This window comes from Mustela putorius, unplaced genomic scaffold (genome assembly GCF_011764305.1).
Source record: "Mustela putorius furo isolate JIRA1106 unplaced genomic scaffold, ASM1176430v1.1 tig00003944_pilon_pilon_pilon, whole genome shotgun sequence".
Classification (NCBI taxonomy): Eukaryota; Metazoa; Chordata; class Mammalia; order Carnivora; family Mustelidae; genus Mustela; species Mustela putorius.
In genome coordinates, this window is record NW_025422088.1 from 6045165 (window position 1) to 6068176 (window position 23012).

Genomic DNA, 23012 nt, shown 5'->3' on the forward strand with positions numbered 1-23012 from the left:
CAGAAATTTAAGGTGAAATTTTGAATTTTGCCAAATTGAACTGTTTAAAATAAATAAAATCTCCTTCCTAGTTCTTAAGGTGTCCTAGAATGTCTGTGTGTGTGTGTGTGTGTGTGTGTGTGTGTGTGTGTGGTGCTAGGATGGGGAATAGACTTATGAGAACTGTGGTTCTTACACCTAGTTTATAACATGAATGCCATGGTATTACTCATAAAGAAAATTGACAGCTGTCTCCCAGGAAATAGGTCATTTGCTTTAAATAAGCAAAGAATAGGAGATGAGACAGTATTAGTCACTAGTAAATTTTATTGTTTCAGACAAAACCTATAGTTCTGCCTTTCAAAATAACTTTATATATAGTTTGTTTCTTTCATTATTTGGAAGTTCCCCACATGTAAGGAACTGACCATTATGTAATAAAGAAGCAAATTTATTTCCTTCCCGAAAGCTCTAGCAATGCCATTTAGCACCTCAGATTCTACAAATTATTCCTTTGTATTTTGTTTGGTTTTTGTTTTTGTTTTTTTGTTTTGTTTTGTTTTTAGAAAGGATGATAGGCATGGTGAAGGGTAGAGGGAGAAGGAGAGAGCGTCTCCATGCCCAGCTTGGAACCTAATGTGAGGTTCATAATCTCATAATTCTGAGATTGGACACTTAACCGACTAAACCACCCATGTGCCCCTGCAAATTATTTATTTTATCCAGGTTCTTTAAATATCACATTTCTAGTATTACACATAAAAGTACTTTATAGAAAAGTTTAGCTGGAATATTTTCTTCATAGTATTTATTCTAAAATATCTTTGTGTTAAAAATAATGAAGCTGTTGGTGGAGAGATATCAGATCCCTTTTGCAAAACCTGATTTATTTGTCAAAGGACTAGTCCATCTTTAAATTGATTTAAACATGCAAAGAGAGAAATGTGTTGAGGGATTAAATTGTGAAGTTTATTTTTTGTTAAGTCCTCATACATAAAATAAGTGAGTCCTGTTTTGACCTCAACTACTTTCTAATTTGTCACTGTTTTTGTTGACTTTTTTTTTTTTTTAAAGCTAGAAATTAACCTAGTCTGCCTATTGGCTTCAGGAGGAGTCCATGTTTACTTACATGTACACCTAATATTTATTCCTCAGTTTAAGAAAATAATTATCCCACCTTTATTTAAGGTCTACACTGTAAAAACTAAAATGGTGGATTGCATTTATTTTTGTGTGTATTGTAAAGGGACTAACCATATCCATGCCACTTGTGTCAAGAGTTATGTCAGTGGTTCTCAAACTTTAGGTAGTATAAAAATAATGTGATGCCCTTATTAAAATGAAAATTCCTGGGTGTTATCTTCCAAGATTTCATCTTTGATTCAGTGGGTCCAGGTGGATACCAGTAATGTGCATAGTGGTTAAGCATATGGATTCTGGGACCAGGCTACATAGGTTCTAATATCAACTTTACCACTAACTCTGTATTCTTAAGCCCTTTGTACATCCAGTTCCTTCTCTGTATAGTCAGGTCGTAATCATACCTACTTCATAGGGTGTTGTAAGGTTAAATCATAGAGCTTACTGTTTTATTCTTACTTATTTTTTCAAGTAAGCATGCCACATGCTTCAGACCTAAGTAGTCTGAGTAGTGTTATGAGTAGGAAAATCAATTAAGAATGGCTTAAAAGCATCTATCATTGACCTTTACCACTTTTCTTAGCTACTTAAGACCTTGAAATAATCTTGGATTTGGTCATATTTCATAAATCATAAAATATCATGATAAAGTCTATAATAATTTGAAAAGTGAAAAACCAAATAATATTATTTGCATCATTATGTTAATCAGAGGAAAAACTTCTGCTTAGCCCTACTATAGTGTTATGGTGGTTATAGTTGGCATATAGGGGAACTTAGGTTTTTTAATTTAGTAATAGATCCAAACTGTTAGGAAATACTTCTTTTTTAGTGTTTCCGCATGTTGGTGATTTAAGCTTTTGTATCATATTTAACAATTATGACTTTGTTAAATTGTCTAAATTATTTATTTTACCAGTTTTGTAGTATAAGAAAGATTGTTAAGCTGAAAAGTAAATACCATTTTTCTTTATAAAGTTAATTTTTGCCAGTACACCTTTTTGAAATTTAATTGAAAAAGAAATCTAATATTATGTGAATTGTCATTTTGTACACAATTGTAACAAAGTCATAGAAAGTATTTTTAAAACTTAATGTGTTGTCTCAGTAAGATCAGCCTTAGTTACCATGACTTTGCTTTTCATTGGTAACCAGTATCTTTGAATGTAATGTATAACTGCTACTGTTGCATAAGTGTGACTTATTCTAAAAGTGCTTTGCAAAGAAAATCCAGAATCCAGATGCTAAGACTTATATAGTAGTATTGTTTTCAAATGTAAGCATAAATTGACGGATCCTTAACCTCTGAAAAAACTATATTTCTCCGTTTAACCAGTGGAGAAACTAAAGATATGAAATAAAGTAACAGATTGAGACCATCAGTATAACAAGTTGAGTCCAGAATTAAATTGGAATTCAACTGCTTCACTGTGTTATGGACCTTTTGATTATATTATTTTGAATAATATGAATAATGTAAATGTAAATGTGAGTATTTTCAGCTTCAGCTTTTTTATTTCTTTCTAACAGTGTGTGTTTTACTTCCCCCTTAAAATTCTATTTTTAAATATTGTGCACTGAGAGAAACATGTCTCATTAATAAATATAAATATCTTGTTAATCAGAGTTATTTTTCACATCCCACATAATATCCTATTTGCAGGTTTTGAAGCAGTCATTCTCCTTGTTATGGTAATCATAAGAAATGAGAAGGATTTTTCCTATCCTCATAGTTTTAAGATGTTAATATAATTTTAGTTTAAATACAATATGAAATTTGAATTTATACCATGAATTTAAAATTTTGCTTACAGTTTTTATAATAAAGTATAGGTTTGTTGTATTAGCAGAGTAATGAGTGAGAGATCCAGTTTTTTTTAACCTATTCATTTTGACTTCTGCATTGTTTTCCCTTGGCTTTTTTAATTTACTGTATTGCTTTAGTTTTATATGCTACCTTATGTCCTTTTTGGAACAAAGTAATTGTCTGTAAACCCAAAGGGCATAATTTCTAATTTGAAGTAGTGATAAAGTAAGGAAGGATTTATTTTGCAAGTTTTCTGAGATAATGGTCATGGAGTTCTTTTGATCTCTACAGAACCTTCCCTCTCCCTCCATATATACACATTCCTGCTTCTTGAGTTGGAGAAGAGGGCCTTTTAATATTTATCATTTAATAGAAATGAAAGCTTAGGTATGAACTAAATCCTAAAACTATAAACACATATTCAATTGTTATTAGATTTTTTTGTCTTGTTTAGAAAGACCCCTTAAAGAATATCATATATTAGGAGGTAGATGAGTTCTACATTTTCTGGTCTCTCTAGAAAGAGATCAGATCAGTGATCTGATCTCCTCTACCCAGTCATCTTAGGTTACTTTACCTCCGTTAGTTTTAATTAGTTTGAATATGAGTTGGAAAGATACCTTTTTAGTCCAAAAATTACATATTTTTAGTCCTTTTCGGCTCTTAAGATTTATGATTTTGTGGCTCTGTCATGGGTTGCCTCAAGTGAAATGTTGAGGGACAGTATAAGGTATAAAGCCTTCAAGAGGTTTTCCTGGAGGATAAAACTCTTGGTAATTTCTGTGGTATGACTGAAAACCTCTCATGAGTGTTAACGGTATGCTCCAACTGTGATCTGACCTGCCGTGTAGCTTTCCTTTTTCATCCCTCTTGGCCCTGAGCTTCAGATATTTTTTTCTAATCCAAGGTAATGAGGAGGTTTTAATAAGGTTTTACTTTGTTAAAAAAAAAAAAAATGCTTCTGTTTTCCTTATAGATGAACTTTATTTATTGGATTGATTTTGGGTTTTGTTTTGTTTTGTTTTGTTTAAAGATTTTATTTATTTATTTGACAGACAGAGATCACAAGTAGGCAGAGAGGCAGGCAGAGAGAGAGGAAGGGAAGCAGGCTCCCCGCTGAGCATAGAGCCGGATGTGGGACTCAAGCCCAGGACCCCGGGATCATGACCTGAGCTGAAGGCAGCAGCTTAACCCACTGGACCACCCAGGCACCCTTGTTTTGTTTTTTTAAGATTTTATTTATTCATTTGACAGAGAGAGATCACAAGTAGACAGAGAGGCAGGCAGAGAGAAAGAGGAAGCAGGCTCCCCACCAAGGAGAGAGCCCGATGCAGGGCTCGATCCCAGGACCCTGGGATCATGACCTGAGAGGAAGGCAGAGGCTTTCTCTGAGCCACCCAGGAGCCCCAGGCATTGATTTTGTTTTTAAAAGCACCATTTGAAGTTGAGTCAAGTTTAAAGGCCACACATATGCCTTACTATGTAAAAGAGAAAGAATATAGGGTATACTGGCTTGAGTCAGATTATATTTTCTTTCAGTATTAGTAATAGTTACAATTAGTAACAATAGAATTATGTTTCTATATGTGAATTTTCTCAGCTGAACTTGGCCCTATATTTTCCGTTATCTGTATTAAATATATATTATATCTATTTGTAGAGAGTATAGAAAGGGCTTGTAAATTGTTATGTAACTATTAATTCATTTTAAGATGAATTCAAAGTAAGTATTGCTAAAATATTTTCACCCTCAAATTCAATAAAATTTATGTTTGAGAGTTATGTCTTATAAGGAATATTTATCTTATCATTGTGCATTTAATTCAGCATTTTATCCGCTGTTTGGAAATTAGTCTTTTTGAATCTTCATATTCCTTAGCTACATAGTACCAGAATATTTCAGGAGCCATGAAAATTTGGAATTCATAATCATTTAGTTCCTTACTGCTTAAAAGTATGATCTGCAGCCCATACCTGGGAACTTGTTAGAAATGAGAATCTCAGGTCCCACCTCAGACCTACTAAATCAAAAACTCCATTTTAACAAGATTTCCAGGTGATTCTTACGCACATTAAAGTTTGAGAAGCACTGATTTACTTACTAACCAGGTAAGCCACTTCAAAGTACTGGTTTATATAGCCATATAGCTCTTAAGCTGTGGAAATCATTCAGTTTGACGTCAGAACTGTGTTCTTCTTCCTTTAGATAGAATATAAATATTTGTTGATTCCATGAATTGAAAGATTTTAATTGTCTTAGAGTGTGTCTAGTTGTAGAGGTGTATGTTTTCATTGTTACTCTTAAGTTTCTACAAACTATATACAGAAAATGTACCCTTATTCCTTGTATAATAAGACATCTAAGATACAAGTGAAAATTCTTCTGAGATTTGCCATCTGTGCAAATGAGAAATCTATGTTGTGATATTTAGTGCACCAAGTTCAGTGAAATGGCATGTAAATATCTGCTAGTTCTGTGGCACATATAATTTGCTGATCAAAATAGCAGATTATACAATGAGAAGTTTATTTCCCACTGAGCTCTTACAAAAAACCTGATGTAGGTACAACAAGATAGAAGTGGAAGACATTACAAAGTTCCAGAGGCACTTCCATAGTTGTTTTGTCCACTGCTCACCAGCATTTCTTCCATAACTCTAGATTTGGCAAATGGGCATATGTATTTTACAGTAAATATCAGCAGCACTGTTCTACTACATCATTATGTACTGTTTTCTCCTCTGGAATTATTTAATTTGGGTTTCTTAAATGCGTATTTTCTCTGCATTGTCAGTTCTTTGAGTTTGAAATTATGTAGACATTTCCAATAATAATTTTAATACTAATTAAAATAATATCTGTGATAATTTTTCTTAACCTATTAGATTGAACCATATTGTCATTTATGTAGATCAAATGCCCTGTGATTTCACATGCTATTATATAGGAAGTTGAAAGGGGCCCTACTTTCCCATTTTTGTCACAGTAGTCACTAGAAATGATCTTGTTGTAACCCCCTTTTCTTTTGTTGTTTTTGTTTTCTTATACAAGAAATACGCCTTTTAGGAAAACAATACCCTTACACAAAGATTCATGAATGTAACAAACATGGGCTGATATAATCTTATGGTAAATTAATAGTTTTCTAAGTATAGTATTTTTTTTTAATTATCACAGTATAAACATTTACAAGACTTTGATTAATCTAAAACTTTTCCTCTCTATGTGCTCGTCTTTTTTTTTGTTTGTTTTAGAAACCTATTTCTTTTTCGTTACAGATTTTTTAAAAATATGAGCTTAAATTATTTTAGGAAAAAAGTTAAATATATTAGGAAAAACTAATTTTTTTAAGAACTAAAACGTAGTAATTAATATTTTGGTTGTTGCTGACACTTCACTGTTTAAAGCTTTAGTAGTTAATACAAACTAGTTTGTATTAACTCATAATTTGATTTGATTGCTCATAACTAAAACCCAATTATTTTGGCCATTTGCCAGTATTACCAAGGTGAAGTAAAATGAACATAATTATGAAGGAAAATAGATAACTATCTGTAGCAATGGTTTTATTAAAGATTACTAAGATCATATTAAGAATGGGTACTTAAATTCATTTACTTTTTTGAATATATTACAGACAGTGGAAATCCTTCTTTCTTAGCAATGCCAACAGCAGTATAATTATTTTAATTGTATAATTAGCGAACCAAATCAAAGGTATGATGACAGTTCTCCAGGGGTGCATTTATTCACCAACTAGGAGACTGCCTGATGAAGCATTTCTTAAAGGTGATTTAGTAACCTGTGAAATCTAGGGTGAGTTTCCAGATCTTTGTCATTCTGGGCTGAAAGTTAATAATGTTAAGAAAGTATCTGGATTATAAAGCAAGCTGAGAACAGGGAAGTGTGGTATGAAACCACCAGTGTTGAAATTTCAGCTATTTTTATCCTAAGCCTGAAGTTCATGCATTATAAAAATTGTATCTTTTAAAATATAAACTTGTGGGGCTTTCTTTGCTTTTTGCTATTACAAATACAAATAATTGTGAATTTAGTATATGTTAAAACAACTTCTGTTACCACATTTTGGTTGTTTTATATTATGTGTTATCAAGCTGTGTTTTTGTGTTTTATTTTAGCTTATTTGCACTAATCTTGATGAACTCAGGGAATTAATCACAAAAATCGAGAATGAACTCAAAGATCTGGAAAACAGTAGAAAAAAATCGGTAGGTGTTGATCCAAAAGTTCTGTCTATTATTATCAGCATTAAAATTTATTCCTGCTTTTTTTTCAAGTCTTGTTCTCCTGGATTACATAAAAAATTGCAATGAAAAATAGAAACACTGTTCCTTTTGTTTCTCCTGTGTGGTCTAGTTTTCATTTTTCATAACAAAAATGGTACCAAGGCAAGTAAATTAATTTTGTTTGCCTGGTTTATATCAGGTATAGTTTTAAGTATTTCCCATTATACTGGTTGGTTGTTTTCTGACTGGTAGTATTTTGGGAAATGCTTACGTTGCAGATATTCTTTATTAATAATTATATGCTTTTAATGAAAGTTTATTGCTTAGTAAAATAAAGATTTTAATAACTGTGATATAAATAACAGATACAAATTGTTTAGTCCTGCCCCAGATGTTTTTGATACATGCTTAACAGTATGTCTTTTTAAAACACCTCAATCAGCTGAAGATCTTTTTTAAACTTTAACTATATATTCTAAATTCACAATTTTACCTTCATTTTTTATTCTTGTAGGAATAGAATATAAAGGCATTATATTTATTCACTTAACACTTGCTAAAACACTCAATTATGTAATTCATTAAATCACTAATACTTGTTTAGCTGACATTCAGTGATACTGCAAATTCAAAACTCAGTTATACACCAGTAAATAAACGAGGGAGGCTTTAAACACTGCAGAAAACCAATCATTATTTTAAAAATCCCTGGGTTTTATGCCTTAGGAATGCCATGAAGCCACTCAATTTTAGGTCTTTGCTCAGAACCTATTAATCTAGAATTATGTATAAAATAAGGATAGTGAAATAGCAAGCTGCATTTCAGCAGATTTGTAGTAGTAATTTTATCTGCTCTCTAGAAAAGACTTATTGGTAGCACTCTGAAGGAAAGAGACTTAAGTGCCATAAAAATACAACTTTCTGAGGTTATTTAATATAGGTATAAAACAGAGTCAGGCATTTCAGAAGTTTCATGTGATATCCTTGAAAATATTGATATAATATAAGAGGTAGAATAGAAAAATGTTCATAGTGATAACCATCAATTAACAAGAAAACATTATATTGAAGTATATAATCCTAGAATGTAGAAAACTATATATATTTTAGAAATATTTCCATTAAAAATGGTTTAGACCCTCATTAGATTCTTATATGTTCATATATATGTATGTATACTTTGTATATATACACATACATATTTTTTATATATACACATATGTATATATGTATTCTTTGTGTGTGTGTACACATATGCACACCAGCTGTTTTAAAATTTATCTCTGTGATGTATTTCCCAAACAATATTTATATTAGAATATTTTCTCCTCAACAAAGCTGTTTTTAATATATTTAATGTTATATGCTCATAAAGGACTGATTCTGTCCTTTAATAGGAAAGAGTAGTCTTTTAACCAGGGTGTTATTTACAATTTTTGCAGAAGCTGTTTATTTTTAGTGAGTTGTCTGTTCTTCATGAGTCTAAATAGAAACTTAGTTAAATAAATTGCTAATTGTTTTTTATGCTGCAGGTAAACATAATGTATGCATCTTAACTTGTTCCCATATTATAAATTAGGGATTTTTGTTTTTAATGAATAGTTTTATGCATAATGTACTTAATTTATAGCTTGTATTGTAAAAGCAAAAGACTTCTTCAAGGATCCTAGAGTTTTCCTGTAAAGTCTTCTACCTAACTTCCATATTCCAAGGTATAAGCATATTGCCTTCCTTCACAGGAACAAGTAAAAAAGTGAAAGAATACATAGATTTCAAATACTTAACATTGTAGTCTTTGAAGCCATGTTTATAAGAAAATTTTAGGTTACATACAGGGTTTAATTGATTAAGTTTTGTGACTCTAAATTTTTAACTTGTCCATGACTCTTAGAATTTGCATATTATTTTTTTCTTTTTAAGATTTTATTTATTTGAGAGAGAGAGCTCAAATGTTGGGAGGAGGAGAGGGAGAGGGACAAGCAGACCCTGTGCTGAATGCTCTAAATACTCTAAAACAGTATTTAGAGTCAAAGCAATTTGTTACTCATCATCAAGGCAGGGGCCCAAGATAGGGCTCAGTCCCAGAATGCTGAGATCATGACCTGAGCCAAAACCAGGAGTTGGACACCCAGCTGACTGAGCCACCCAGGCACCCCGCATATTAGGTTTTTTTGTTGTCTTTTTTTTATAGACAGTATTAGCAGTAGCCTTTATTATAAATTTTACAGTGTTTCAAAATCATTTCATCAGCATTCACACTCAGATTCTCAGAATTGTATAACACATTTTAAGTTTAAAGGAAAACTTAATATCTTACAAAAATGAACAAGTGTTCGTGTTCAATTCATTTATTTAATTTTTAATAATACATACACTAACAAGTTATTTACATATTGTTTAAACCTACTTAACTCAAAAAAATAGCATTCTCTGGTTAAACAGATGGCTATCTATCTATTGCTTATTATACACAATAGTCTTAAATACTAAATTTCTCTTAAGCACTTGCTGAGGAGCTCCATTTTTTGTATGATTATTCAAAATAAGAAAATATTACTGGAGTACCTGGTATTATCTCCGCACTTTCATGAACATACAGGTTTAAGTAGCAGATGGTGGTCCAGTCATCATCTTATGAACAGTCATTTTATGACTAAATGTCTTTGAATAATTTCCAAACAGGTGTACCTATATTACTCTTTCATCTCTACACTTGACATTTTAGATTCTTCTAAGAAAGGCAGGAGCAACAGTGATTCTACACTTTTAATTTAACTGGAGATTTAATCTATTGTTTTTGCTTTGTTTTGTTTGGTTTGGTTGGGTGGGTGTTTTTTTTTCTTTTGTATTCACTTGGGAATGTCCACTGAGATTTGGACAATACAGACTAAGTTACTAATAGCCCAAGATAGACCTAAGCCAAGGTTAGGGAAAGAATTCAGCTAATTTCTTTAGATATTTTCACAGGTGATTAAGGGTCAATTCAGTGGTTAAAAAGAACAAATATATTTATTCAGTTTGTTCCAATATCAATGTGCCTCTAAAGTTTTATGTATCATGTGTCTAAATATTTTTGTCCAGTAAGTTGACCATAATTATGTGTTTGTAAATACTAATCTATTTCCCAATTTTTATTATATTGGCCAACAAATTCTAATAATTCAATGGAATTTGTTAGTTTAATATAAATTCTTAAAATGTCACAAATATGAGGACTGTCTTTAATTCACTGTAGATACAACATAAATTTTCATTTTTTTTCTCTTCTGTTGCAAAAAAAGTCATTAATGTATAAAACAATTTTTTTTTAAGATCATTTATTATTTATTTATTTATTTGCCTGTGATAGAGGGAGAGAAAGCGAGCAAGCACAGGCAGACAGAGAGGCAGGCAGAGGCAGAGGGAGAAGCAGGCTCCCTGCCGGGCAAGGAGCCTGATGTGGGACTGGATCCCAGGACGCTGGGATCATGACCTGAGCCGAAGGCAGCCGCTTAACCAACTGAGCCACCCAGGCGTCCCTAAAACAATTTTTTTTGACTTTTAAAATTCTCATGTTATGCTTTGTAAGAAATAGTAATATATTTGAAGTTCAAGCATTCTTAGGAATACATTATACAAAACATAGTTTCAAAACTGATGCACAGTAAATAAACATGATGGATGAATAAATTTCAGCCAAATTTCCACACATTGAGGTTTCACATATGATAATAGGTAATGTGATTCTGATTTTCGTTAGTATATTTGACACACAGTGTTAGTAGTTTTAAAATATGTTTTCTGCTCCTCAAGAAATAGAAATTCTTGGGGCTATACTTAATGGGGATAATCTTAATGAGATTACTAACATATAAACTATTCCCCTTTAAACTGCCTAAAAGGTTTTTTCATGAATAGCTTATAATGACCACAAAGCTTAATGGTAGCGATAGACTGTAAATGTTTACATTTTAGTATCATTTCTTATTTTTCTATGGAAACCAATACTGATTATGATAGATGTTAGTTGTAAGAATAACTTTACTGGATGTTTATACTAATATTAAATACTAATTTGTCTGCCATCATTTGGAAATAAGGTGTTTCACTTAATGAATTTTCTAGATAACCAAAACCTGAACGTTAGGATGATATTTCTTTTTTTTTTTTTAATTTCTTATTTTAATTACTGAATGACAAACTTCTGTGCCTCCTTTTACTCTATTGAAAAAAATTTTAACCCTTTTTTGATGAGTCAAGGATCATTATGAATATCCATAAGTATACTCATATTCTAAAAATTTATTGATATCAGTAACTCTAATTAAACATTTACCAAAAGACCTTTATGCTATATATTTTGAAGGTGTGTGTTTGTTTTTTTGCTTTTGTTCTCTTTCCTCATTGTCTGTTGTTTCTTGTTTTTGTGCATGTATTTGCCCTAGCTGATATACTGTGAATTGCAAAACAAGTAACAATATTTAAGTTATTTAAGTCCAATAAGAATTGGACTCATAGTAAGGACCTGAGAGTCTTCTTAATATTAATTAAGAAATTAAGTGCATGAACTTGTGATACATTTCCTGTGGGCTTCCTTCACTATTACCAGACAAATAGAGTATTAATTTTGATCTTCATAAGAAGTTATCACTGTCACAACTAAAACAGTATTTAGAGTCAAAGCAATTTTGTTACTTATCACCAACTTTTATATGTATCAAAGCGGCTCCAATAAAAAGGGGATGTATTCCATATAGACATTTGTTTGTCATGAATGCCATTGCTAAAGATAGAAATATCTATGTGATAGAGGATTTAACATGAATTTGTGCACACACCTCACTTCTTTAGAAGATTTCTTCTCTGGAGGGCCTTTCCAGGTAGTTTTTCCTACCAAAGCAACAAGGAAGAATTATCCCACTCCTCACCCTTGTCAGCATGTCATTATAAAAGCTTTCCTAACCTCTTGGAGGTTTTGAGCTACTCATTGTATTAGAAGATTTACAGTCTTTTAAAATCTAGATTGTTGACTTATTCTTGTAAGGCAGCTAATCTCATTTATAGTTAATAATGTAAGGGGAGAAAAATACTTTAGTTTTCTTGAGTTTGTTCTAGCATACTTGGTACCATTACTTTATGTAGAAACTTATTCAGAAAAGGCTCAGCATCCTTTGGATCCAAAGTGTTACATATCTAATTTTCTACCTGAGATTTGTTTAAAGTGAGATATCTGGTTGAGATAATAGAAATATATAGTTTGACAGTTTTTAAATTTTGTCTTTCTCATTATCATTGAGATGATAGGATTCTTTAATTAGCTAAAGGAGAAATCATAGTAACATTTTTATTTTTGTGGTTTTAGTCAAGAGATAAAATTTGCATTTTGCCTAATTATTTGGAAAATATCTGTTTAAATTGAGGAAATGTATTAGTTTTCCAGAAAGATAGAACCAAGATATTGATAAATTTGCCTGATCCTATTGTATTTGAAATTTATTAGACATTATTACTCTCTAAATAATCAAAATTGGAAAATTTTGTAAGGCTTATAACAAGTGATAGTATCTCTGAGTTTTACATGTGACCCTTTTTTTTCCGATATCTGCCTAATTTCCTTATGTCTTATGTCATATTTTAGATTTTCAAATAGGTTTCAACCTATTTTTCTTTAATAAGAAGAAATCCATAAAGAAACTGGATATAAAGGAAAAGCGTGAACAATTTGGCCAAAAAGTACAAGATATTATTTATAAGAAAAGAAGCTTTGTCTGGATTGTATAATGATGAATGATAGTCTTATCAATATAAAGAAACTAAAATTTAAAGTACAAGACTTTTTTTCTTTTCTAATACATCTTTTGTTAGTTAGATAACTCAACACTTAGGATAAATATCACAGTCAATATGTTAAAAAAGTTATAAAACTGCCTTGCTCTTTGATCTTCATCCTGTTTGGAATTTAATTTTTATTTTCCTCATTTCATGCCCCCTTCCTCCCAAAAAAAGAATTTACACAGTGGTGTGTTCAGCAGACTACCTCTAATAGTGAAAATTTGGAAAAAGCCTCTATGTCCAATAGTGGGAAGATGACTAACCAAACAGTGTTAACACAGTGGTATATCATATAGCTAGTAAAATAAAATATTTACAGATCATTGTTACTATATGGAAGTATTTGTGAAATGTTAAATTTTTTTAAGAACACAAAATAAGATGAGCCTAATGATTACAATATATAAAAATACTAATTAAAAAGAATTGGAAGGGAATTGAAGTAATGAAGAAAATTAATCTTTATTATCTTCTTAAAATAATTTAAATTTATCATATAATAATGATATGTCTCTTGCCTAACCAAAGGCTGTACATTAGAAAGATCAAACAGAGATATCAGAAGCTTGGATCAAATGGTGACATCCCATTTTTGGGTCACAGAGTTCTGTATAAGCCACTAGTTACCAATCCGGTATGATCCCAACCCCACCCCCTTCCCCAAGAAGTCTTCTGGCAATGTCTGAAGACATTTTTGGTTATTGAAGAGGTGGTACTGGCACTTAATCGATAGAGCCCTGCAGTGCTGCCAAAGGTATCCTACATTACAGTGATCCTATAAGGCAGATGATAAGGCCCTGCAACAAAAAATTATCTGGCTTCAAATGTCAGATGTGTGGAAATTGCAAAACCCTAACATAAGCCTGTATTTGCTAAGGGCCCTATTCTCTCACTTTTCTGCTGCTGCCAGTTTACTATGGGGAGAAAATGTTTTGAAAGTTGGGTAGAAATCAATGAAATCAGACACCCAATCCCATAATTGAGAGTACTTTATTGGATAGAAGTATATTAGATATACTTCTACTTCAGACTAGTGAAATTTGTGAATGTTAATATTCATCTTTACCTTTTATGATTCCATTAGATAGTTAAAAAAAGATTCTTAACTTTATATCCAGCTGTTTTCAATTTATTATGATTTATGGCCTCTCTCAAAGATGTTCATCATTTACCTTTATCTTCCTTTGTATAGGAAATGAAGTGGTTACAATTAACATGATTATATATGTATTTGTTTATTTTTAGAAAGGTGATATAATGTGTCTTTAAAAAGTGAAGAAATAGGGCGCCTGGGTGGCTCAGTGGGTTAAGCTGCTGCCTTCGGCTCAGGTCATGATCTCAGGGTCTTGGGATCGAGGCCCGCATCGGGCTCTCTGCTCAGCAGGGAGCCTGCTTCCTCCTCTCTCTCTCTCTCTCTCTGCCTGCCTCTCTGCCTACTTGTGATCTCTCTCTCTGTTGAATAAATAAATAAAATCTTAAAAAAAAAAAAGTGAAGAAATAGTAAGGAATAGAAAGAGATAAATAGAAAAATATAGCCAAACTATGTTTAAAGCTTACATGAAATTATATAGAACCCCAAAACATAATTGCATATAGTATAAGCTTATATAAGACAAAGGGACTATTTATACATTAATCTTACTTTCTAACACCTATAACAGAAATTTTATTATAATGAAGGATTATGGGATTTTTCCTTCCTCTCTCCATTCCATATCCATGTGTTCACAATGAGGTATCAAATCAAAATTATTTTATAGCTCACTGTTTAGAGTACAAAATCTATTAAAGTGTAAGAAGTATTAGATACATTTAGAGTCCTGAATATGCCCTAATTAACTTTATTTAATGCCTTTTCTTGTAGATATGGTTGTAGTAATCTCTAAATTATCCTTAAAATTAGTTTTTTACAGTTACATCATTATATATATCCTTTTGTTAAAGATTTTATTTATTTATGTGACAGAGAGGGCACAAGCAGGGGGAGCAGCAGAGGGAAGGGAAGAAGCAGGCTCCTTGCTGATTAAGGAGCACAACTTGGGGCTCGATCCCAGAACCCTGGGATTCATGACCTGAGCCGAAGGCAGACAGATGCTTAACTGACTAAGCCACCCAGGCGCGCCTGTATCATTTTCTTATTCTAGATTTACTGGTAAACTACTGGTTAACAAAACTGAAAACAATCTCAGCTGTTGGGGGAAAAATCACTTTGTCTTTAAATAGCCGTATTTAAAGCTTTTAAAATACTAAAACACCCTTTTGGAAGTCATGTACAACAGATAAAATAAACTTCTTTACCTGTGTTAGTTACAGTTTCAAGTCTTATTCATAAGGCAAGTACTTCCTCAGTGCCTTCTGTATGTTATGTATAGTACCAGGAATTTGGATCTGAAATTAAAACAAAGTCCTGTCCTCAAAGAATTCATGTAAGGGCTTAAGATTTTATTCCCAACACTGGTGATAAATTTTTAATTTTAATCTAGGTGAGTTGGGCTATCATCTGTCCTTTTATAAAAGACTTAATCTTTTCTTTTCAAGCATTCAGAAGTCACCATACACTCCAGACACTTGGCTCACTTCCCTTAATTACATGTTTATATGTTTGGAAATAGGGTGGAGGGGTAGGTAACATGCATTTTATGTAGAATCAAATGGTAACTAACTGACATGCTCAAAATAATAGCTATTATATAAAAGCTAGATGACAGGAAATGTGAACCAGAGCAATTTATGACTGGTAAGACAAAACTTCAGTTAGTACTGAATGAATTATCCACATTTATCTATGGCAAATCTTATCCCTTGGGTATTTTTTTAACATTTTATAAATACTCAGCTAAGAAATAGATTTTAACCCTTGTTAATAGTGCCAAGTGTTTCTATTTATTACAATTTGGCATAGTTTGAATCCCAACAGGGAAACTTTCATAAAAAGAATTATTTGAGGGGTGCCTGGGTGGCTCAGTCAGTTAAGGAGCTGCCTTTGGCTCAGGTTGTGATCCCAGGGTCCTGGGATCATGCCCTGCCTCTGACTCCCTGCTTAGTGAAAGTTCCCTTCTCCCTCTGCACCTCCCAGCACCCCCTTCCGGACTTGTGCTCTCTCTCTCTCTCTCAAATAAATAAATAAAATCTTTAAAAAAAAAAAAAGAAATATAGATCATAAAGAAATTTGAACAGTGCTTAAAGTCACTTTATTAAAATGTAACAGTAATTTATAATGATGACTCAGGTCACTGAGAGTTCAATTTTATTCAAACAAAGAGGCAACCCACGGAATGGGAGAAGATATTTGCAAATGACAAAAGGTTGATATCCAGGATCTATAATGAACTCCTCAAACTCAACACACACGAAACAGGCAAACATATCAAAAAATGGGAAGAACATATGAACAGACATTTCTGCAATCAAGACATACAAATGGCTATCAGACACATGAAAAAATGTTCATCATCATTAGCCCTCAGGGAGATTCAAATTAAAACCATATTGAGATATCACCTTACACCAGTTAGAATGGCCAAAATTAACAAAACAGGAAACAACATGTGTTGGAGAGGATGTGGAGAAAGGGGAACCCTCTTCCACTGTTGGTGGGAATGCAAGTTGGTGCAGCCTCTTTGGAGAACAGTCTGGAGATTCCTCAAGAAATTAAAAACAGAACTTCCCTATGACCCTGCCATTGCACTCCTGGGTATTTACCCCAAAGCTACATATGTCGTGAAAAGAAGGGCCATTTGTACCCCAATGTTTATAGCAGCAATGTCCACGGTCGCCAAACTATGGAAAGAACCAAGATGCCCTTCAACGGACGAATGGATAAGGAAAATGTGGTCCATATACACTATGGAGTATTATGCCTCCATCAGAAAGGATGAATACCCAACTTTTGTAGCAACATGGACTGGATTGGAAGAGATTATGCTGAGTGAAATAAGTCAAGCAGAGAGAGTCAATTATTATATGGTTTCACTTATTTGTGGAGCATAACAAATATCATGGAGGACAAGGGGTGTTAGGAGAAGGGAGTTGGGGGAAATTGGAGGGGAGGTGAATCATGAGAGACTATGGACTCTGAAAAACAATCTGAGGGTTTTGAAGGGGCGGGGGTTGGGAGGTTGGGGTACCAGGTGGTGGGTATTATAGAGGGCACGGATTGCATGGAGCACTGGGTGTGGTGAAAAAATAATGAATACTGTTTTTCTGAAAATAAATAAATTTAATTTAAAAATTTTATTCATCATGTATTCAGAAAATCTGGAAGACATTGTGATCTGAGAATATGCAGGGAATAATAACACCTATTCTCCTGAAGCTGTTTCAAAAAATTGAAGCAGAAGGAAAACTTCCTGACTCTTTCTATGAAGCCAGCATTACCCTGATCCCAAAACCAGGCAAAGACCCTACCAAAAAGAAGAATTTCAGACCAATATCAATGATGAATATGGATGCTAAGATTCTCAACAAGATCCTAGCAAACAGGATCCAAAAGCACATTAAAAAGATTATACACCAGACAAACCATAAGTGACTCTTAATCTCACAAAACAAACTGCGGGTTGCTGGGGAGAGGGGGTTTGGGAGAAGGGGGTGGGATTATGGACATTGGGGAGGGTATGTGCTTTGGTGAGTGCTGTGAAGTGTGTAAACCTGGTGATTCACAGACCTGTACCCCTGGGGATAAAAATATATGTTTATAAAAAATAAAAAATTAAAAAAAATTATAAAACAGAAAATTAAAAAAAAAAAAAAAGATTATACACCATGACCAGGTGGGATTCATCCCTGGGCTACAAGGATGGTTCAACATTCGCAAATCAATCAATGTGATAGAACAAATTAATATGAGAAGAGAGAAGAACCACGTGGTCCTCTCAGTCGGTGCAGAAAAAGCATTTGACAAAATCCAGCATCCATTCCTGATTAAAATGCTTCAAAGTATACGGTTAGAGGGAACATTCCTGAACTTCATCAAATCTATCTATGAAAGACCCAGAGCAAATATCACCCTCAATGGGAAAAAGCTTGCAGCCTTCCCATTGAGATCAGGAACACGACAAGGATACCCACTCTCACCACTCTTGTTCAACATACTATTAGAAGTCCTAGCAATAGCAATCAGACAACAAAGAGAAATAAAAGGTATCCAAATTGGTAATGAAGAAGTCAAACTCTCTCTTCGCAGATGACATGATTCTTAATATGGAAAACCTAAAAGACTCCACCCCCAAACTACTAGAACTCATACAGCAATTTAGCAATGTGGCAGGATACAAAGTCAATGTACAGGAATCAGTGGCTTTCTTATACACTAACAATGAAAATACAGTAAGGGAAATTAGATAATCAATTCCATTTACTATAGCACCAAGCACCATAAGATACCTGGGAATAAACCTAACCAAAGAGATAAAGGATCTGTATTCGAGGAACTAGAGAACATTCATGAAAGAAATTGAAGAAAACACAAAAAGATGGAAGACCATTCCCTGCTCTTGGATCGGAAGAATAAACATTGTTAAAACGTCTATACTGCCTAGAGCAATCTATACTTTTAATGCCATTCCGATCAAAATTCCACCAGTATTCTTCAAAGAGCTGGAGCAAATAATCCAAAAATTTGTATGGAATCAGAAGAGACCCCGAATCGCTAAGGAAATCTTGAAAAACAAAAATAAAACTGGGGTCATCACGCTACCTGATTTCAAGCTTTACTACAAAGCTGTGATCACCAAGACAGCATGGTACTGGCATAAAAACAGACACATAGACCAGTGGAACAGAGTGGAGAGCCCAGATATGGACCCTCAACTCTTTGGGCAAATAATCTTCGACAAAACAGGAAAAAATATACAGTGGAAAAAAGACAGTCTCTTCAATAAATGGTGCTGGGAAAACTGGGCAGCTATATGTAGAGGAATGAAATTTGACCATCCTCTTACACCGTACACAAAGATAAACTCAAAATGGATAAAAGACCTCAATGTGAGACAGGAATCCATCAGAATCCTAGAGGAGAACATAGGCAGTAACCTCTTTTATGTCAGCCACAGCAACTTCTTTCAAGATATGTCTCCAAAGGCAAAGGAAACAAAAGTGAAGGTGAACTTTTGGGACTTCATCAAAATCAAAAGCTTCTGCACAGCAAAGGAAACAGTCAAGAAAACAAAGAGGCAACCCACGGAATGGGAGAAGATATTTGCAAATGACAGTACAGACAAAAGGTTGATATCCAGGATCTACAAAAAACTCCTCAAACTCAACACGCACAAAACAGGCAATAATATTAAAAAAAAAAAATGGGCAGAAGATATGAGCATAGACTTGTCCAATGAAGACACACAAATGGCTATCAGACACATGAAAAAATGTTCATCATCACTAGCCCTCAGGGAGATTAAAATTAAAACCACATTGAGATATCACCTTACACCAGTTAGAATGGCCAAAATTAGCAAGACAGGAAACAACATGTGTTGGAGGGGATGTGGAGAAAGGGGACCCTCTTCCACTGTTGGTGGGAATGCAAGTTGGTGCAGCCTCTTTGGAGAACCGTGTGGAGATTCCTCAAGAAATTAAAAATAGAACTTCCCTATGACCCTGCAGTGGCATATCTTCATATCATGACCCTTCAGTTGCACTCATGGGTATTTACCCCAAAGATACAGATGTCGTGAAAAGAAGGGCCATCTGTACCCCAGTGTTTATAGCAGCAATGGCCAGGGTCGCCAAACTGTGGAAAGAACCAAGATGTCCTTCAACGGATGAATGCATTAGGAAGATGTGATCCATATACACTATGGAGTATTATGCCTCCATCAGAAAGGATGAATACCCAACTTTTGTAGCAACATGGATGGGACTGGAGGAGATTATGCTGAGTGAAACAAGCCAAGCAGGGAGAGTCAATTATCATATGGTTTCACTTATTTGTGGAGCATAGCAGATAGCATGGAGGACATGGGGAGGACATTAGACAGGAGAAGGGGCTTGGGGGAAATTGGAAGGGGAGGTGAACCACGAGAGACTATGGACTCTGAAAAACCGTCTGAGGGATTTGAAGTGCGGGGCGATGGGAGGTTGGGGTACCATGTGGTGGGTATTAGGGCATGGATTGCATGGAGCACTGGGTGTGGTACAAAAATAATGAATACTGTTACGCTGAAAATAAATAAAAAATTTATAAAAAAAGAAAATCTGAAAGACCTACTTCTTTCAATTAAAAAAAATTGCATCTAAGGAGAAAACCTCGATTAATTAATATATTTACTTATGCAGTTTGAATACTTTCTATGGGTCCACTCTGTGCTAGGCTTTGTGATAGAGCCTGAGAAAGTGAAAATAAGTAGGTTACTGTCCTTGTTAAGATATCCCCAATCTTCATGTCACTTACATGGAATTTTTGTGCTCCTCTGATACCAAACGTAGCATTACTTAGTGATTTAGATTGTGCAGTGACTTGCCTGAGAACCCACCTTTCTGATACATCAGGTGTAGATTTACAAATTTTGTCAGCTTATTTGCTACCACCTATTTACTGAAAAGGGTCAAATTCAAATACTTAGCCAGTGGTTATTTTCCAGTTCAGGATTCTTTATTTGTAAATGCAAGTCGTTGTATACCATTAGTATACATACATTGTTGGATTTCTTTTCCTTTTAGTGACTACCTTACTAGGAATACGATCTGTCATACACTTTTTCCTCTCTACAGAGCTAAATGACATCAAAGTTCGTAACAAATTCTAATCATTGGTATAGTTGTTTATTTTCATGCTATCTAGTTAAATGCTAATTTAGAAATATAATGGAAATATCATTCAGTATGGGGTATCTTTAAAGTACAAATTGTTTCTTTTTCTATTAAATTATTCTCAAGTGAAAATGAGTGAGAGAAAATACTAGCATGTGTTAGTTCCTATTAGAATCTCTGGCAGTGTTAAAATAACTTTTAACTTTTCCCATGCTAATATGTATATATTTCACTATACACCCAAACTAGCTCTTTTTCAAGGGACTGTAAACCAACAAAATGAATGTAATGTTTTAACCCTAAAACTGAATATGCAGGGATATATGAGTATAGAGATAGTTTCTTTAGGTAAGCAATAAGAAAAAAAAGTGAATACTCCCTTCTCATTTAATATTATTAAGACTAAGGAGAATGTCAAATAATTAGTTTATTAATATACTTATTACAGTTAATTTGATTTCTGCTATGTTTTCATACATATGAGTTTAATTTATTTATAAGCTACCCTCAGATACTGCTAGTAATTTTTTTTCATTGTTAATAATTTTTTATTTTTTATAAACATATATTTTTATCCCCAGGGGTACAGGTCTGTGAATCGCCAGGTTTACACACTTCACAGCACTCACCAAAGCACATAACCTCCCCAACGTCCATAACCCCACCCCCCTTCTCCCAACCCTCTCCCCCACAGCAACCCTCAGTTTGTTTTGTGAGATTAAGAGTCACTTATGGTTTGTCTCCCTCCCAATCCCATCTTGTTTCATTTATTCTTCTCCTACCCACTTAAGCCCCCATGTTGCATCACCACTTACTCATATCAGGGAGACGATATGATAGTTGTCTTTTTCCGCTTGACTTTTGCTAAGCATGATACACTGTAGTTCCATCCATGTTGTCGCAAATGGCAAGATTTCATTTCTTTTGATGGCTGCATAGTATTCCATTGTGTATATATACCACATCTTCTTGATCCATTCATCTGTTGATGGACATCTACATTCTTTCCATAGTTTGGCTATTGTGGACATTGCTGCTATAAACATTCGGGTGCACGTGCCCCTTTGGATCACTACGTTTGTATCTTTAGTGTAAATACCCAGTAATGCAATTGCTGGGTCATAGGGCAGTTCTATTTTCAACATTTTGAGGAACCTCCATGCTGTTTTCCAGAGTGGCTGCACCAGCTTGCATTCCCACCAACAGTGTAGGAGGGTTCCCCTTTCTCCGCATCCTCGCCAGCATCTGTCATTTCCTGACTTGTTAATTTTAGCCATTCTGACTGGTGTGAGGTGATAGCGCATTGTGGTTTTGATTTGTATTTCCCTGATGCCGAGTGATATGGAGCACTTTTTCATGTGTCTGTTGGCCATCTGGATGTCTTCTTTGCAGAAATGTCTGTTCATGTCTTCTGCCCATTTCTTGATTGGATTATTTGTTCTTTGGGTGTTGAGTTTGTTAAGTTCTTTATAGATTTTGGACACTAGTCCTTTATCTGACATGTCGTTTGCAAATATCTTCTCCCATTCTGTCAGTTGTCTTTTGGTTTTGTTAACTGTTTCTTTTGCTGTGCAAAAGCTTTTGATCTTGATGAAATCCCAATAGTTCATTTTTGCCCTTGCTTCCCTTGCCTTTGGCGATGTTCCTAGGAAGATGTTGCTGCAGCTGAGGTCGAAGAGGTTGCTGCCTGTGTTCTCCTCAAGAATTTCGATGAATTCCTTTCTCACATTGAGGTCCTTCATCCATTTTGAGTCTATTTTTGTGTGTGGTGTAAGGAAATGGTCCAATTTCATTTTTCTGCATGTGGCTGTCCAATTTTCCCAGCACCATTTATTGAAGAGGCTGTCTTTTTTCCATTGGACATTCTTTCCTGCTTTGTCGAAGATTAGTTGACCATAGAGTTGAGGGTCTATTTCTGGGCTCTCAATTCTGTTCCATTGATCTATGTGTCTGTTTTTGTGCCAGTACCATGCTGTCTTGATGATGACAGCTTTGTAATAGAGCTTGAAGTCCGGAATTGTGATGCCACCAACGTTGGCTTTCTTTTTCAATATCCCTTTGGCTATTCGAGGTCTTTTCTGGTTCCATATAAATTTTAGAATTATTTCTTCCATTTCTTTGAAAAAGATGGATGGTACTTTGAAAGGAATTGTATTAAATGTGTAGATTGCTTTAGGTAGCATAGACATTTTCACAATATTTATTCTTCCAATCCAGGAGCATGGAACATTTTTCCATTTCTTTTTGTCTTCCTCAATTTCTTTCATGAGTACTTT

The 23012-nt window shown here is 33.9% G+C and overlaps 1 protein-coding gene across 2 annotated transcripts in view; it reads left to right on the plus strand.

The window, feature by feature from the left end:
• KIAA2026 (KIAA2026 ortholog) overlaps positions 1 to 23012 on the plus strand; it is a 140307-nt gene that overhangs the window by 81032 nt on the left and 36263 nt on the right. Inside the window, exon 5 of one of the 2 annotated variants that reach the window (XM_004781968.3) lies at positions 7066 to 7155. The exons of the other annotated variant lie outside the window; for it this stretch is intronic. Coding sequence (XP_004782025.1) covers positions 7066 to 7155 — 90 coding nt within the window. The remainder of the gene's footprint in view (positions 1 to 7065; positions 7156 to 23012) is intronic. 2 annotated transcript variants of the gene reach the window in all.